A 20,165-nucleotide genomic window follows, 5' to 3' on the forward strand; every position below is an offset into this window, starting at 1 on the left:
AGTGTTTTGTACTTGTGCTGCCTTGTGTGCACAAAACAGCTTGAAGTATTTCAATTCACGATGATTTTTCTCTTCAGGGGGCAGTCAGAGGCACAAATACAAGTATTTTGAATTCAATTTTCTAACAGTAATTTTATTTATCTGATGAAAGTAGCAATACTTTGTCATCATTTCATGTTTCAATTAGATATCAGCAAAATTAAAAAAATAAATCAATCAAATAAAAAGTTATCGCTAGATGCAGAGGTGATCATCTTAAGTTCACAAAACAAAATGATGGCCTCAGCTAATTTAGTCTCTAATTTTTAAGGAAAAAAATGAATTCAATAGAATTTGAATATGGCGGGCTTTGTAGCTGTGGTCAAGTCGATTTTTCTTACTACTGCGGTAAACATCTTCAGATGTTTCTAACTCTAACTAACTGGTACTCAGTGTTTGAAGAACAAAATCTACCCTCTACTTAATTCCAACCTGCTGTTTTCAAGGTTCCGAGCATCTATTTGTGTAGAGGAGAAGGTGGTAATGTGACCCCCCACTTTGCTTTTGAGGGTTCATTTCTAAAATAAAGGAATTAAAAAGATGAAATGAAAAATATTGGGTTCAGTATTTATATGTGCATTCACATCTTACAATGAAATAAAATAAACTCGCTAAATGAAATACAAATTATCATTTATTCTTAAGTAATCAAATTTGGCATCTCGAGATCAGCTGATGGTTATGTGGCCCCCTGGGGGTCACATTAAATGTATTGGCACCTAACGACAGAAGTCACAAATATAATAGTCCCCTTCTGAACCTGCACAGGCAATATGAGCCCATAATTGGCAACTCTGACACTGTATCCATTTCTCTCCAGGTCTGTCATTGGTATAAATGGTTTCGCAAAAAATACAGGGTACATTTTCGTTGTCAGGAACCCTATTCAGATTTATGTCATCAAAATTGACGTTTGTTTCGTCACTGTCGGAACTACTGCTGGGTGTCACATCTCTCTTGCGCCGTACACTAACTCCACTTGTGCTTGCTCCATCATAATTATGCCTGACACCTTGTCCACGTCCGCGACCACGTCCTCGTCCGCGCCCTTTTACACGAGTCTCTGCTACTTGTAATGATTCGGTTAATTGGTTTTTATATGGCGATGAAGTGATAACGTTCGCTCGAGTAGTCTTTCTTCCACGATTAGAAGTGCGAGTCTTTGCCTTAGGGATTGGTTGAATGTCTTCTGGGAGAATCAAACTACTTTGCAGCTCTTGTACTTCAGAGCTCACTCCTGGAGTACTCTGGGATACTACATCAACAAGGCCTGTTTCTTGGTTATCAGGAGTAAGAGAACTATGAGATTCTTCCGTTAAAAAATCGACCTCACTGAAAACTTGCGGATTAAATGGATAAATGCCTGTTGCACGGAAACCATTTACTGCAATTTCTCCTGTCGTGCTCTTGAGATATGATCGTCCAAAAAGTTCAGCAATGTCGTAAGGTTTTAGCATTCTTTCAGAGTGCAAAAGAAACTTGCGAATCTCCTCACTGTAGTGACTCTTCAAGGCGCCCATGAAAGTCTTGTCCAAAGGTTGGAGCTTATGAGTTGTGTGAGGTGGAAGACTGATGATCGTAACATGGTTTACACGAGCAAGCTCTATTATTTCAATGTTGCGCGTGTGACTGTAATGGCCGTCAAATATAAGTAATATGGGAGACTCGGCACTAGGGTTAGTTTTATCAATGAAGTGTCTGAACCATTCAGTGAACAAATTGGACTGAATCCAACCAGATGGATGAACTTTGCCAATCGCTCCAGGAGGTGCACCTTTCATCAAGATATCCGTGAAGTTTTTCCTTGGAAAAATCATCATAGGGGGCACAAACATACCTGATGCACTCATGCAGCAGACAATAGTACACAAAGAACCTCGTTCAGCAGCAGTTAAGGCTCCTATCTGCCTTTTCCCCTTTTTCCCTAACACTTGTGGTACTTTTGATTGCACGATAGTCAACCCAGTTTCATCGACATTGAAAATTCTGTCGGGAGGATAATTCGTTTTACTCATTTCGGCTTCCAAAATATTGAAAAACTCCTTGACTGCTTCACGGTTAAAGCCATTAGCACGAGCATATGATGTCCCCATTGGTCTGCGCAACGATAATTTATCTTTGTGTCGCCTTAAAAAGTGATCCAACCAAGCTCGCCCTGCTACATCATTCTTGAATGTATTCTGAATATTATTTTTCACCGCCAGCTGATAAGCCATTTTTCTAACATCCATCCTAGTGAGTCCATAGTACCTAGCCTCCATAAACAAAATATAATCCACTAACTTTTCTTCCAAGCTAAGTGGTAGTATAGGTTTTCGACCAAGAGGTTTATGTACAAGTAAATCTAAAGACTTTTGTGGATCCTTCACTAACCGTTTCAGTGTAGATCTAGGCACCGAAAACAATTTTTCAGCTTTTTTATATCCCATGACCTTGTGCCTCACTGCATCGATTGCTTTTTTCATTTGTTCAGGGTCCCACGTCTTTTGTTTCTTCTTCGAAGATGGAGATAATACGCTTTGTCTAGGCATCTGAAATCACAAAATAAAAATATGTAAATGCTTAACAAGTCTTATTTGTAATGTGGCCCCCGGGGCCATGATACAACCAATGTCGGGGGGCCAAATTAGAGTTATTCAAAATATTTTGATATACAATCTAAAACATTATGAAATATTAAAAAAATGCATATTTACCTTATAAGTACTGTAGACCACAGTGTCACGACACAATGTTCAAAACCACAGCAAATTTGATCAGTTGTTTTACCAATTAAGGAATAAAACTCACAGTAGTAAAATAAGTTTGGCCGGTACGAGTTTCTACTTGTTCAAATGACGAACGAACGCAACCGCCTCTAGCGGATTTATAGGCTATTAAATCAATAGTACACTAAAATGATCTCGTTGCGCCAAAATAATACTAGATGTCGTTGTGGGAAGTAACTAATATTGAAGGGGGCCAATATACCTGCGGGGGTCACATTACCACCTTCTCCTCTATTAACATTTTGAATTTTTTTGCATCTCTTTCACGAATTCTGCCCTGTAGTTTTTATGTATACCTATGTCTTTCATAGCAAAGTTTCTTTTTTCTATATTTCAATTCGGGTTTCACTCAATTCCTGTTTCTTCGTTGTTGATCTCGGGTACTTTCGTTATGTTAATTGATATCTTGCAATTGCTTGATCATTCTCAGTTTCGTATTTTGGTTCATTTGGCTCTTTTTTCCTATAAGTGAGTAAAGTCTGCTCATTTTTGAGTTTGTTCCATTCACTGCGTAATTTATATGGGTTTTCGATGTAAGTCTATTTATTTATTTATTTATTCATTCACAATAAATACAAGTGAATAATTTTAACCCATCAACAAATTCCATGGGGCGTCAATACATCAGTAAATTCTAGTTCAAAGCAGTTGAAATAAGTTCAATCAAATCTATAATAATTAGAAGTAAATATAAATAGAGTCAAAATTTAAAATAAATTAAATAAAACCAATGGATTAACGTTCAAAACAGGCTAAATCTTAAAACATTGATAGTCAATAATCGAGTATAAGACAAACATTACCTACATACATGACAAACTATTCAAAATGGCTAATCCGAAACTCACTCATAGTGTAGAAGGCTTTTTTGTACAAATTTTTTTTTATTTCTTGTTTCAACTTATTTTTGTTCATAACTTTGAAAGCTTCAGGGATCTTATTATGTACTTGTATGGCCTCCATTTCGCGTCAATTTCTCCTTGTTGTCGTGGATGTATAGGATGCAGGAAAGTATGTACAAACAGGTGAGTGTCAGTATGTTCTCTTCTCGGAAGTGACTCCTACAGCTTTCAGCACTCCCGAATCCACACAATATACGAATTATCTAGTAGATACTTGACTTCATTTACCCATTTCATATATACTCTATATATCTTAGGAATTGAGTTGATCTCTAGTCTCCTTTCTGTAGGAGAATAGCCTGTATCTTTTTTCCATTTATTTGAATGTCCTATGAACCATCCGTTTATAAATATCTTCTAGTGCTTCTTCTGTATATGAAGTTGATATCTGACTGCTATTCCTGTTTCATCTGGATAAAGGCCTAACAGATTTCTTAAGTTTTTCGGGAGTTGTATATATAAATATTGTAGAGAAATGGACCTAGAACTGGGCCTTGAAGCGTTCCTCCTCATACTCCTCTATTTATTGTTAGTTACTGCGTTATCTATTTTGACGTAGAAATCTCTGTCTCTCAGGTGGTTTCTTATTACATAGTTAGTTCTCTCACTATATGTTTATATGTAAAATAACACTCTGTATTTTATAGTTACATGAAGCTTTTCAGGTTTTCAGTTTCTTAATGACTTTGTTGATCTCCATTTGTATTGGATTTGGAATAGTACCTATCGCAATCCAGAGGTTCCAACATCAATTTTCCCTTTCATTCTCCAAGTCTTCATTTTTATCATATTCTCTGTAGTTAATTCTGGCTTCTCTTTGTAGTGTATCATCTAGAGCTTTTGCTTTTTAAGCTTTGAATATAACATTCCACTTGCTACGGGTATTGGTGGTATGACAGTGTTCTTACGCCGTAAACATTTCTGCATCTGCCTTGCAGAATAGTCTATGTTGTTGAACTCTCTAACCATCTGGTTTCATTTTTCTGTTTTCAGTTCTCTTAGAGCATATTTTCAGCAGAAATCTCTGTTTATTCATCTCTTTTTCTATCTTCTTCTCTATTTGAAGTTCTGTAGATTTTCCTGAGTTTTCTAAACACGGTTTGTACTCCTGGATTCGGGTTAGAATGCTATTTTTTGTAATCTCAATGTGAAAAATTTATATTCACAAGGTATCCTGTTTATACCAGCTTCAGAAAGCTTACCAATTTCTTATTATGCACTTCTTAAGACTGTATTGTGTAAATTGGTTCTATATTGAGTTTTTTTAAGAGGTTTTCCTGTTACTTGGTCACTGGTAGTATAAAAGGCAAGTATTCTTTCTCATTGGAAATTATTTCTGGAGCCCTATTCTCCTGTGGTTGATGTCGTGACGTCTCTTTCATTTTTTCGAGCTATAACCATCGAATAAGAACGCTTCTCTCAATTTCTCCTGGAGGTATTTTGGGTCATATGTATGTCTTGATCAATGCACGTTTTTGTTGTGGATAAGGATTCAAATCTTTGTGCAGATATCTATCTGTGTGAGTTGGTTTTCTGTAGATCCCGTGTCATAATTTACCTTCTGCATCTCTTTCAATTTCCATAGATAATTGAATGTTCGGGTGTCTTGTGTTCAAAAGGTTCGAAAAAAAATTTCAATATTTCTAAGCGAAAGATGTCATCCACATATTGCAGCTAAGTTAGAAGATTTTGAGCTGTTTTTATGGCATCTTTTCCAAATGATTCCATGAAGAAGTTTGCTATGGCTCGACCTAAGAATTACCCATTGTGACTCGATCCAGTTCTTCTTTAAATTCACCCTTACACTAAAAATAGCTATATGTTAAGCAAAGTTTGAAGAATTGTGTTTTGTCCCCCAAAAATAATTCTGGTAAATGATCTAAAAATTTCTCAATATGAACATTTTGGCGAACAGAGCGGAATCTTCGGCGAAGCTTACATTCATTCCCTACATGTAGAAAGTACAAATACCGCATGCGGGACACAGGCGATATTCAAATCGGAAAAATACTGCGTCGAGTTGTAATCTACGATCAGGAAACCTCTGAAGAGGCTCATCGCAGTAGTAAGCGAAACGTCAAGTGAAAAACCTGACTAGATCACGCCTACAAACCCTGGAATTTTTCCAATTCTAGTGAACAATCTGGCCGTAAATACCTACAGAATCACAACAGTAAATTGTTTATAAAAAAATCTATGTTTTGAAAAAACTTCTAACAGACAAAATTTCAATGAAATGTTATGGAAAGATTGCATCGAGCCTGTCTTTTATTGTTGAATAACTCGAAAATTATTAGATGTATTCTCTTACAATTGTCAGGAGAATATTTTCAAGATATTACACTTTCAGAAAATTCAAAAAAAAAATTTTCGAAAATTCTGACTGCCCCCAACTCCTTATCACACTCAGATTACAGGAAAAGATCTAAATCCAGCTTACTGGATGATTGAGATTTCAAGAACTAATGCAGTATAAGACACCAATTCGTAGTCAAGTTTAATCTCAAAACATCAAATCGACATACCCAAATTCTCACTAGCGCCCAAAATTTTTTTTCTTTACTTTTCCGTCAATTTCAACTCCGAGGATCATTCAGTGAAAGTTTATTTTGTGTTCCCAAATTTCAGAAATAACAAAATTCCTATTCAGATATTAACTTGATATTTTCTATCATTCTCACTTGTAACCCATAGTCTAGTTAACATAACATCTACATTGACAAGCTTCAGCGAGTACACGTAAAATTATTCTTTAGTGTAACATTCGATAATTTTTTGAAATTTTCCCTTTTTCTCATGAAAGCAAGAACATCTCATTATTTCTACATCTTCATTAAATTCAAAAATTCTGATGTCGTAAAAAGTGATAATTCTGAAATTGGCGTAATTGGCGATATTTTTCATTTCATTTTATAAGCTTTTTATCAACCTCTGTGCTAGCTACTTTTTTCTGTCGCAAATAAGATAACGGCGGAAAACCCCACATCATTTTATTTCCAAACTAGGATATTATATGAGCTCGCTCCGGAATCTATAAAATACAGGTTATTCCTAAAATGGAGGTAAAAACGAAAATGATCTTGTGAAAGAAAGTGCTATGATAAAAAAAAACTCAAAAAAAGTCGAACACACCCTGTATCTCGAAAAAGAAGCGTTTGTGGGCCCATGTTTATAGGACTTTTTTTCTTAAAAGTATGCGAGGAATCTACCATTTTTTTTCGTACCTTCAATAATTTAGGAACACTCTGACAATATTTCTCACATAAGGGGTGGGCTTCAAACACGAAACTGACGAGATAACATTTCGAAAAAATGCTGGACACGTCGATTTTGATTCGAAGGGGATAACTTTCCAGATCAAATTCACGATGATGCATATTGTTGTCCCCCTCGAGTAGAAAATCGACGTGTTTTAGTATTTTTTCTAAATAAATACATTTCGTCTGTTATCTCGTCTGTTTCGTTTCTAAATGACCACTCTGTATTGAACTGAACTCCAATAGGAATTCACAATGAGGGACCGCTCCCCCTAAATTGTTGCTGTCCTCCCCCTAAAATATTGCGTGATAAAAAAAATAGAACATGAATTCAGCTCAAACTAGATGGACCTGAAAACTAGGCCATTTGTCGCAAAAAATTTGATGATATGTACTCCATAGAAAAAACTGATATATTTTTATAATATTCCTCAGAAACAAACCTACCAAGAATCATTACAAAAGAGGAAAAATTATGATTTCGTGAAAGTCTTCCTACAGTGCTGCCCTATACTTATTTGCTTCGAAAAAAGAAAGAAAATGATGTGAATATACAACTTCGTACACCGTCCAAAGTTTGGTCATTGCAGGAGCGCCAGAGTTTGACCAATACGCGAAAAACCACGTGGTGGTAATCCCTCTTAAGCAAATTAATGTAAACTTGTGTTCAGTGGCGTAGAATTGAACTCTCAGGGGGGGTGCCCTTATTTTCTAAAAAAATCAACGTTCACGTAAATCATCATTGAATTGACTCATTTTTTACAACCAAGAGAGTTTTCAATTATTATTAAAAAGTCAGAACTTACCTCCGTTTTTCTTGTATTCACTTTCAAAATCTCATTCGAATAAATCAATTCATAAGATTATTACAAAGACCCTTCAATTCATGAAAAATAGAAATAAAGTTTTGAGCGTATGAAACTTCAATCAAACTTGGGTTCATTATTTCATATTTATATTGAAATCGATTGAAAAACATGTTACGTCATGTACACTTTTTTGGTACACCCTATGTATTTCCAAACCTTTTGAGAATGTAGCTCCAATTGAACCTAATGATATTGTGTCGAAAAAAATTCAAAAATTTCAGCTCTCAACAGTAATAGAGGGTTGGTGAAACACCCTGTTTATTTGGAAAAAATGAGAAAAAAAAAGGTTGAGAGTTCATAGTGTAATTCATTTGAGAGAAAAAGGTTTTTTTTTTTCAAACGTATAATAACAACGTAATATGTTGTCTGACAGCATCATCGAAATGTTCTACTTCACCTCCGCCGGGGGAAAATGTGTTTCTATGACAACGGATGAATAACTTTTCCTTCCGCCTTAGGGAAAAGTGTAGCTAGCAATGATAACTATAAACTGTTAAATTTATTTAGCATGATAACCGTCACTAGGCAAGTTTTCCATTGTTGACTCATATAATACGATCGTAAAAATAAATCAAATTTGAAGGTGGATCTCTAATTTTTAATGAAAAACTTGGTCGCAATGGAACTTTGAACGCATGAGCGTTGGAATTGCCTTCTGCAACGAGTATTAGACGATATTTTCTCTATTTATGTCGAGTTTTCTGAAATATCGTTGAAATTAAATGAAAAATTCAGCTTATACATCCTAGTGACTTTTGTATTTAATCTTGGCAGTTTGTGTGACTGATAATTGAAAGATCACGGAATTTGAATTTGAACCTTACGTTTCGAATTTTGAAATAATTCACTTTTAAGCATCAAATTCGTCAATTATGTCTGACGAAATCGATTCAATACACCAGAATCAAAAGAAATTGCGAATATTGCTGCAAATCATTTCACTATATTCATTTTATACTATATTGACAATTGACGTCTGTTGAAATTCGATAGGATCGGAAGTCAGTGTAGATAACCACACAACGAAAAATATAACTGAAAACAATGCTATAATGAGTTCATTACAGCACTGTTTTCAGTACTGTAATGAACTCATTACGATTCTAAAATAGAGAAAAATCTTTATTACTGACCTTAACCTTTTGAACTTGTGTCAAAGTCAACAGAACATTACGATAATTATCACTTTGAACTGGATCTCTCAGATAGAACATAATAATATGGTGTTGAAAATTTGATAATATGTTGTTAGGGGTGCTGCACGTGGAGCCACTGTTTCCGGTATCCACGCAGAACGCGTGAGACCCGTGAATGTGGGTGTCAGTTTGCCCTGTTGCACCGAGTCGAAGGCACCTAGCACCTAAGAGGGGCCTAAACTTTCTGATGCTTCTTCTTCCCCAGTAAGTCTAACTTTAAACGGCTTAGATGCTGTGCAAGCTGCATACAAATGGTAGTCTTGACGTCATTAAATACTTGAAGGTTTTTTTTATAGAGAGTTTGTCACATTCTTAAGTTTTGCTATAGTAGAGACTGCTTGTTAATCTTCATTTATTTCAGGTTGAATGTTAATCATATTAGTCTAAGAGCCAGAGGAGGGCAGATCACACATATTTTAGGAAAGCCTAAAATTTACTCAGTGAGTCTGTTGATGTGGGGGCTAGCTAAAGACGGTTGCAGTGGCCTCTGTTACACTCAGAAGCGAAAGGTTTGATAAATTTATGAACTGATAAAGTATTTTAGGAAAGCTGCCGTTTCGATATGTCAAAATACACTCTTATAGCTATTCAAAAACGAAGCGGCAGACTATTATCGCGGTTCTGAAGTGAAGGCAGAAATTTTCAAAATTAAAAAAAAAGTTTTTTTCAGAAGTATTTCAGGGAACTTGAAATTTATATACTAGGTGTTTCATTGGGAAACGGAAATACTTCACAGGTGCATAGGTGGCACCAAGGCGGTTCTGGAGATACCCCATTATTGGGTATTACTGTCTTCGTAACCGAGATACAGGGTGTTTTATGAATTTTGCCCGTTTCTTTCTGAGACCATATCAAACGAACCACCCGGTTTATTTTCTTCATATTTGGCAATATGTTCCTAATTGAGAGCCCAAACGTATCATGCAATAACCGCCTTGAAAATCCAGGTCCGGGTCAACAAAAATTATGAATCGTTTGCATCCTGGAAACAACACCCTGTACATCGGAATTTGGAAAATCTGTTTTAATATTCGGAAACACTACTAAAAACTTAACTGAGACGTTTATTTCAAATTTTCGCGCAGACAGTTTTACTGCACAAATTTTCAACGTAAAAGTGAAGTTTTTAAGAACTTGGATACCTGAAAGTGGTTTGAAGTGACTATTTTTTTATTGCATGATACGTTTGGGCTCTCAATTAGGAACATAGTTGCCAAATATGAAGAAAATATACCGAGTGATTCGTTTGATATGGCCTCAGAAAGAAACGGGCAAAATTCATAAAACACCCTGTATCTCGGCTACGAAGACAGCAAGACCCAATAAATGGAGTATCTCAAGAACCGCCTTGGTGCCACCTATGCACCTGCGAAGTATTTTCGTTTCCCAATGAAACACCCTGTATATTATTCTTTGAAGTTTCAGAAATGTATACTTCTTGCAGACCGGTATGTCGGTTTCTTCGACCTGACAGACAGTAAAATATACAGTGGCGTAGATAAAGAGGTGCGATGATCCTTTTCTTATTGATGATCTACACCACAGTCTTTTATTCGAGAAAATGATTTTATCACTGAAATCAACAGAGCTTCACTAAAATAAATGGTTTTTAGTTTTTTTTATAGAATGTACCATTCTGGAGATAATCGAGTACAAAGCAAACACTATCAAAGGAAATCTACAAAATTAATTTTTCAAATTTTTCCATTAGTGATAAATGAAAGTACAAACATCGCCGTAGTATATTAAAACGCTTTCAGATGGCATTTAATTGAACATTTCAAGAGTACCATTTGTCAGGCACTCAAATAATTAGAAATATTCAGTTATAATATCACAAGATCGTAGACAATATTCGATTATACACGAGCTCAGCTCGAGTCGTGTTTCGTGAACTACGCCGAGTGAAGAGGTTTGTATAGGTTATCGAAATATATTGTCTATACTCGAGTTGGTATTCGTTACGATTATATAACTAATAATTTCAATAACTATAACCAAAACACTGCATTTTGATAATTCAAAACGATTACCTATATAACTCATGTTTTGATGAACCAATAGAATTCGTAAGTTTCCCATAGTTACGGCTTATTGATAAGTGAATATACCTTCACGACGTGGTATAATCGTTTTGGTGTTTCGCCTGCTGTCATATTGAGATCATTTCCATAGTAACATTCTTGAACCTTTGCCAATAAAGTAAAAGTCAAGCCCAGTGAAATGTCATTGAGTTAACAAAATGCTGTGTTTGATAATAACGGGTTATTTTTTTTTCGAGGTATATAACTTTAAGTTGGCATTACTGTTCAAGATGGCGACCGATTTAACAGCTGTCAAGTGATTTATTCTCAGTTTGGTTTGGCAATTCAACATGAATAGACTCACGCCTGAAGAACGCTTGCAAATAGTGCAATTTTATTTCGAAAATAATGGTTCTGTGCGGAATACGTATCGCGCACTACGTCCATTTTATTTTGTTTAGCGATGAAGCGCACTTCTGGTTGAATGGCTACGTCAACAAACAAAACTGCCGCATTTGGAGTGAAGTTAATCCTCAAGTGTATCTCAAAACACCGTTACATCCAGAAAAACTGACTGGTGCGCTTTATGGGCTGGTGGAATCATTGGTCCGTACTTCTTCAAAAACGATGATGGCCAGAACGTTACAGTCAATGATGATCGGTATAGAGCCATGATTACTAACTTTTTAATTCCTGAATTGAACAACCATGATGTCCAGGAGCTGTGGTACCAACAAGTAGCGCAACATGTCACACAGCTCGTGCCACAATCGATTTATTGAAAGACACGTTTGGTGACCGCCTAATTTCACGTTTTGGACCTGTGAATTAGCCTCCAAGATCTTGTGATTTAACACCGCTAGACAACTTTCTGTGGAGCTATGTAAAGTCATTGGTCTATGCGAATAAGCCACAAACCCTTGACCATTTGGAAGACAACATTCGCCGTGTTATTGCCGATATACGGCCACAACTGTTGGAAAAAGTCATCGAAAATTGGACGTCCAGATTGGACTACATCCGAGCCAGCCGTGGCGGTCACATGCCAGAAATCAGATTTTAAATGTAATGCCACAAGACTATCTTGCGGATAAATAAAATTCATGTTAATCGAATAATCCATCGTTGTTTTATTGCAATTTAAAGTTCTATAGCTCTAAAAAAAAACACCCTTTAGTTATTGAAATTATTCGTTATATAATCATAACGAATACCAACTCGAGCATAGACAATATATTTCGATTATACGAACCTCTTCACTCGACGTAGTTCGCGAAACACCAATCGAGCTGTGCTCGAGTGGTCAAGTTGCCTAAAATACAAAAAAAAAAATGTAATTTAGAAAACTTCTGCCACCACTTCAGAACCGTAATAATCGTCTGCCGTTAATTTTTTTGAATAGCTATAAGAGTGTATTTTGACATTTCGAAACGGCAACTTTCCTGAAATACTTTTTTAGTTTATAAAGTTATCATACCTGTCGCTCCTGATGGTAGCTGAGGCCACCGCACCCTCGCTTAGCTAGTCCCTACATCATGGTTGGTAGGTACAACAGACTCACTGAGGAAATTTTAGGCTTTCTTAAAATTTGTGTGGTCTATCGTTCACTGGCTCTTAGACTAATATGAATTTTGAGATCCTATATCGACTACTCACTACTGGCTTCATGCACGAAAATCATTTCGACTTCGAAATCAAAACTGTCATGATAAATGTCATAAACTGGTAGTGGCAATTTGAACAGGTTCCGCCCTTGGGTTAAACCTATAAACCCAAAACACAAAAGTAAGTTCCAAAAATCAACAATAAACATAATATTTCGGTCACCATGCAAAATAAGAAAAAATGCAACAAAAAATTCCTCGTAGAGAGATATTTTATACGGTTGATTCCAATCAATTTGTATTAACCCTGTGAACGTGATTACAGCAACCCCTAAAATCTTAAATGAGAAGGGGGGTCAATGAAGCAGCCAGGTTTTCGTTTTAGGGGGCTGAACTCCAACTTGAATGTTATCGGTAGATTTCTGTGCATTCAGATTATTCAAATAATTTTGGTTTGAATCTGGTTTCAGTATTAGGTTTAGGTAAAAATTCGACTTTTTTAATTTTTCAAAGATAATTATTGTTTGCATAGTTTCTATTATTCATTATCAATTAGAACTAAAATGCTATCATCAGAAAGTAGAAGTGGTTTATCACTAGGCCGTATTTGAAACATAATTAAAAACATATATTCCAGTAAGAAAATATTTATTTTATTAAAATTAATCAGGTAAAAATCTACAACAATATCATTTACTACACGAATAATAAATACAAAATAAATAATTTAAAATATTCAGTTTTCTCTCCGTTGTTCCTGGAATTGGTATCTAACACATTCTCACTATTGAATTCAAAATCATATCATATAATAAATATTTTATGGTTATCTTTGAGAAGCAACCCCTGAGAAATTCTTTTCATATTGAGTTGCCAATCGAAGCAATAAATGATGGTGATGATTATTTTTCGGAAGTACCTACTGACAAGAAAGGTCAAATCCAATTATCTTCAAAACAAGGTGTCACTCATTGAAGATTTTAGGGGTTTATACAAATTTATTGGAACTGAACTTAATTTTTTTTCGGATTTTGCATCGAAGATATTAGGGGCGGTACCTTTTCAAATTGACACACAAATTTAGAAAATGAGAAAAACGCTGACGTAAGTCAAAACCTTCCGAGCGCACGTTCATTCATGCGCTTTTGATCACCTCCTATACACAGTTGTGTGGTCTCCGAGGGGCAATCGGGGCATGAATGAACGTTCGCCCATTTTTCGATTTTTCAATTTTGGTCTCTAAGCAAAAACAAAAAATTTAGGGGCACTCAATGGCATTATTAGTTTCTCAAATTTTCTCTTAATTTTCTTTTATCTCTTTAGGTTGAAAAGTTGTAGTTCAGGTATCACTTATTTTGCCTATCCTATCTCATTCTACCGAATCTCCACTTATTTGCACCAAGGTAATGAATGTCGAAAAGATCATTTTCTGAAAATTTAATAATTTCTTCTTCAAGTAGATACCTATCCGATTCGAATGTTGGCAATCATAATTTTGTTGGTAGCAGCTCGAAACAGTTCTGCTGAGTTTTTCCCAAACCAGGTTTTCAGGTCCCGCAACCATGATATTCTTCTTCCGGGTCCTCTCTCACCTTCTCCTTTCCCTTGAAAAATATTCTGCACTAGGGAGTATCTTTCTTTATTTATTATAATATGCTCCAGGTATTCGAGCTTTATTCTCTGTATAAACGATTTTCAGGTCTTTTCTCAATCTCTCTTGGACTTCTTTATTTGTTATGTGAGCTATCCAAAGTATCCTGGGCATTCTTCTATATAGCCACGTTTCGAAAGCTTCCAGTTTTTTTGTGGTAATTTCTGTTAGTGTCCAAGATTCTACGCCTTACTGTTATAAGGAAAATACATAGCATCTTAGTTGTCTTACCTTTTTTTCCAGAGATAAGTTATGATTTTTGAAATCATAATCATTTTGTTGAAAGCCATCCTAGCCTTTCCTATGCGCCTTTTTAGTTCTTGTGCGCTGTCCCATTGCTCATTCATTATACTGCTTTACTCATTCTATTCGAGTTCCTTTCACGTACAAGTGAGCTCTTCTCATTAAATCACTAAGCTATAATTATTCAGACCAAACCAAATGGAGCATAATAAGAAAATTGAAGAACAAAATAAAATTCAACAAGTCTTAGATTAGATTTAATGGTCTATTGTGACCCATCAGAGCTATTCTTTCCATAACGTGATTTACAGCTCGCCTTCCAGTTCCAAAGTTCTAATGAACTCCAATATCTGGAATGGCTTCAAGGAGGCCTATTCCTCACTTCTACAAGTTTCGTGTCCAAAGAAAGTTTTGCGTTGGTTAACATTAGCGAGGCATTCCGTCACCAGGTGATCTGGGGTTTCTTCCTCCTCCTCACAGAATCTGCGCTCGTCATTTTCTGTTAAACCCATTCTCATGGGATGTTTCCTAAGGCGACAATGCCCTGTGAGGAATCCAGTGAGGAGGTGTAGCATATTTTTACTAAGATCCAGATACTTATTGGATCTCGTAGAGTCAAAGTTTCGAAAAAACTTTTTGGAGTGATCAGAACCAGGATAATTCCGCCAGAATTTTTCTCTTTCGGTTACTTCCTTTTCCTGAAACCCTTTCTTGTACGTAGATTTGTCTACGCCATAGAAAGGTTCCGGATAGATGAAAGGAGTTTGTGCTCCTTTTCTGGCAAGTGTGTTGGCCTCTTCATTGCATTTAATTCCCGAGTGGCCGGGAACCCAGATTAACAAGACCTTGTTATTCTTGCCTATTTCTTCGGCACTCCAATACCATCTTAGAATCGATGATATGTGAGTTCAGTGCTTTGATTGCAGCCTGACTATCAGAATGTATCGCTATATCACATTTCTGATAGTTTCTTGCTAGGTTAATTTCTTCACATCTTTCAATTGTAAGTATCTCCGCCTGGAAGACACTTAGACAGCGGCCTAGCAATATTGAGCATTGTTAAGCCAGGGAAGGAGGGAAGGTACCGGCAATGAGGGAATTAGGAATAAGAGAGCCTGGTCCTCCTTGACTAATTACATACCATCAGAGAACTTTCCCAGTAACGGGATGATGAAGAAAATTAGCACCGAAAAAACCTTCATTACGATACTAAGTAGAAAAGAAGATTGGGAAATGGAGTCCACAATCCCAGTTCTTAAAAAGCATACCATCAAATGGTACACAGATGGTTCCAAAAACACGACAGGGACTGGCGCAGGAGTATTAGGGACTGGTACCAATTAGAAATTCTCTCTCCTTGGCTCATCATTTCTACTATAATTCCACAAAAAATTTGATTCTCTCATATTTCCCCTTGATTTTAGGCCTCATGTTGTTTGCCTATATTCACATTTTCTAATTTCTAATTTTATAATTATATTATACCTAAGGAGTTGTGGAATGTTTGAAATGCTTGTGCATATACTATTGGAAATTGCTGTCTTATCCACTGGGCGCTTGGGCAGCCAGGTGCTCCAGACCTTCAGAGGCCCAGATCCATTCATAATTTCTGTTGTAACTCAGTTGAAGATTCTCCAGAAAAATAGAAGGCCTCTCAATTCTACGCTCACTGTCCTACTAGTATACTGAAATGGAAATCATTTTTCACAATTTTCAGGAAATCGATGGAATTCAATTTTATGTAATTACCTGGAAGGACTAACCTAACCTCATTAATTCTAAATGGACTAACTGCTTATAACATTTCTGAATTGTATTGCAACTATTCACAAACCTTCAAGTTTTTAATATATTTTTCAATATCAGCAGCTTGCATACATGCCTCATAAGCTTATAGCAAATGAATTTGACACAAATAATGTAGAGTTTGAAGTAAGTTCAGATATACTCATTTCTAATTTAAGTACACAGGATGATAACTAAAAATTTTAAAGATAAAATTTTAATGATATTTCTCAGCTGAAAAAAATTTCTTTCTTCTTCTCTTCTACTCAACTAGTAGCCGAATTCAGATGAATAATCCTGTATATTTTAATGAGTTAACCACATGCTGAAATAGCTATTTAGGCATCCACTACTGCAGCACCTCTAACACAGAGGGGAACAATACCAATACAGTTGAATGAAATTCATTGAATTAGATTTTAGTGAGTATTGATCCTCTCAAAAAATTAGGTTAACTAGTTTATAACAGATGCTTTTAGGGCTTCACATGATCCGTAATGTTGAATGTTGGTTTGAAGTCAAGATTCAGTTCACTTTGAAATAACTATTTTACCTACTTCGATATTTTTCAGCAATTCTCTGTTTACTGAAGATAGATGTATTAATTTCATATGATTTGAAGATTTCTGAGAAGATATTAAGTATCAAAAATTTGTGGAGTCTCAATTGAATGAAAGCAGTTTTTCTCAATAATATTAAGTTCATTTTTTTGCAAATAGTTTCTATAAATTATTATATTAATTTTTATAATAACGCTAACAAGAGAGTTTTAGATTTAATAATATTAAGCGATTTTTTAATCATTTGCATTCAATTAACTATTACTTTATTGAAGTTTCAAAGTAGTACATGTTAGGAAAAAAAATTTACAACAATTCATATTTGTAATGCGAGAAAAAGAGGTGTGATAACGAAATTTGAACCAATTTTTCGATTCGATTATTCTTACCTTATACGAGTACTGGGTTTTCCTAAATTGGAGTTTCGAAGGAACATGAAAGATTCCTTGGGTAATTTTAAAAATACCCCCAGTACCCCCTCCCCATTTCTACGCCCTTGGTCAATGGGTAGCCTGGTTCTTAGGAATTTTGTTTCTCGGAAGCGGATCACGTGTTGTACGTACAGGAATTTTACAACAGAGCTTTAGATCTTTCTGCAACTATAGCTCGAAGAATTTTTTTCAATATTCGAGGTTTTCGTCAGATGTTCGAGCTCTTACATAACACTTTTTTAAAAATTATTTGAAATTTTATTTATTTAATTTATTTATTTATTTTTTGGTTTGAATTTATAGTTATTAATATACAGGTATTTCAAAAAAATAAATAAGTAAAACTTTTTAATAATTTTTAAAATAGTGTTGTTATGTTAGATTTAAAAAATCTGAATTATTATTGTAGTTCTTTTGTATTATTGTGCCTATGTTAAAGAGTTTTCAATAGTTCAAAATAATTATGTAATGTTAAAGTTTTGAACATCAAAGTTGTTGTAATTCTTGTTGTTCGTTTCAGAGCCCTGATGAAGACTTTAAAATAAAGTTAAACTAGTTGGCCTTTTTTCAAATAACTGGGTTTGTGAGAAAAATCCTTGAGCTAGAAACCTGTGGGAATTCATTCAATTCACCCCTTATGTTGAAACCCTTTTGAGCAGCGTACAGTTATTTAGAGAGGGGGTTCAGCGCCAATCAGAACCATAAAGGGCTCAAGAAATCTCTCTGAAAATTCCCCCTCCTAATTGGAATATTATTAGTTGCTATGTTTGCTGTAGAAATCTTGATGTTGGTTTTGAAATTGAACATCAGATACTTCAGAAATATTGTATACCTAATTGGATCGATCATCATGAAATCATGAATACTCGGATCGGGTAGTAAAGTAGCTCCATAAAAATTCAGCTTTTTGAGCATACGATACACCGTTCATGCGCAAACACGAAATAGCCAGAATCTCAATAATTTTCCTTGTACTTCACCAACTTTAATGAAATTTGGTGTTGGGGCGTTGCGGTCCAATGATTGGTGTAGAATAATCTTACTGCGTCAAAAAATATCCAAGACCAATTTTAATATGACAATAATATCACTACTATCAGACAATTTTTCAATTCTGGAAAAAGTACCTCATCGAGCGGGACTCGAACCCGCAACCCCCGAATCACTAATCTGATGCTCTAAGCAATCGAGCCACCGGAGCATCGGAATAGTAATTCAGAGGTTGCGGGTACGAGTCCGCTCGATGAGTTACTTTTCCAGAATTGAAAAATTGTCTGATAACCGTGATATTATTTTCATATATTAACACACAGACGTTGAAACCATTATTTTCTTACCAATTTGAATTCTACAAAATATGGACTCGCAAATATTTACTTGCCCTGAGCCTCTCAAATGCTAAGGCAGCCTATGGATATAGTCTATCTGAATTGAATGAATCAAGCTTGTTTTCATGATCTACACCACTCACGTTTTACACAATCAATATTGATATAGATTTTATCTGGCACTCTAGTTGTGAATCACTTCATTAGAATGTAGGTATGTCAATTTCGTCATGAAAATTGATGGTATTGTATGTACAATGATGCTTTCGTTTTTTTCGGAGTTTGTATCTTAATAAAGTCTGAACATGAAAGAAGTAACTTCAAGAAACAGAAAATTTGAATTATTATTAATAATTCATTAAAATTCATTAAGAATAAATTAAAACAAAAGGATTTTGAAAACTGAGTTTACCTATTGTTTTTATTTTAGACAATTTTAGATCAGCATATTTTCTAATAAACATGCTTATATTATTTAGGAAAGCCTAAAATTTTCTCAGTGAATCTGTTGTAGGTATAACTACCAAGGCTAGGTAAGCGCGGTTGAGATGGTCTCAGCTACACTCAGAACCGACAGATGTGATAATTTTATGAACTAAAAAAGTATTTCAGGGAAGCTGCCGTTTGGATATGTCAAAATACACACTTATAGCTATTCATAAAAGAAACGGCAGACCATTATCGCGGTTCTGAATTGGTGGCAGAATTTTTAAAAATTAAAAAAAAAAATTTCGAAAGTATTTCACGAAACTTGAAGCTTATATACAGGGTGTCCCGTAAAGACCACGTCAAACCGAGGGAAAATGTAGATCAAAGGATAACCCACCTGCTATAACAAAATTCCCATTATAAAAGTCTTACCGTTTTCGAGATATTTTTTTTTTTGAAAATAATGAATTTTTTTTTACATTAAAAACATCCTCCGAAAATTTTAAAGGGGGGCTATGAGAAATATTTTTATTGGAAATTTTGGTAGTGGATTATTTTGTTCATGAAGTTTAGCCCATCGTAGTGGAAAAAATATACCGAGCTACTGCTGCACATTACACCAATAAATTTTCTATTTTATAGTGATTTCAAAGAGGTATCACACAAGTCATTTGTTATTCAAAGAAAAAAGATATGACTGTTTTAATCCAAATGGGTACGTTTCTGACAAAATCAAGTTTGTCAATTCTGTTAAGAAATCTTCGATGTTGCATTACTTAGTGAACAATGGCAATTGTTTACGTGCGAAAATATTACTCGCATAATTATTCACCTCAACGAAATTCAATTTTGCCGGCAAATTTTGGAAAACATCATGCAGATCCAGATTTTTTTAAAAAGATCATTTGGAGCTACGAGTCTTTCTGTACATTAAATATTCCAGTCAATAAATTGATCTTGAATCGATATTGTGATCTATCTTCTCTCACCTCGTGTGGATTTATGATATTCCAGCTATGCAAATTGTGGGGATTCATGTACCCATCCTTGGTACAGAAAGACTCGTCGCTCCAAATGAT

At 35.2% G+C, this 20,165-nt stretch overlaps 1 protein-coding gene across 3 annotated transcripts in view; it reads left to right on the top strand.

The window, feature by feature from the left end:
* The window catches only part of LOC123679889 (fibronectin type III domain-containing protein 5), a 78,081-nt gene that overhangs the window by 51,226 nt on the left and 6,690 nt on the right, over window positions 1–20,165 (top strand). Inside the window, exon 6 of one of the 3 annotated variants that reach the window (XM_045617441.1) lies at window positions 9,088–9,235. The exons of the other annotated variants lie outside the window; for them this stretch is intronic. Within the exon in view, the coding sequence (XP_045473397.1) occupies window positions 9,088–9,192 (105 nt within the window). The 3' untranslated portion in view covers window positions 9,193–9,235. The remainder of the gene's footprint in view (window positions 1–9,087; window positions 9,236–20,165) is intronic. 3 annotated transcript variants of the gene reach the window in all.

Source organism: Harmonia axyridis, chromosome 5 (assembly GCF_914767665.1).
Source record: "Harmonia axyridis chromosome 5, icHarAxyr1.1, whole genome shotgun sequence".
NCBI lineage: Eukaryota > Metazoa > Arthropoda > Insecta > Coleoptera > Coccinellidae > Harmonia > Harmonia axyridis.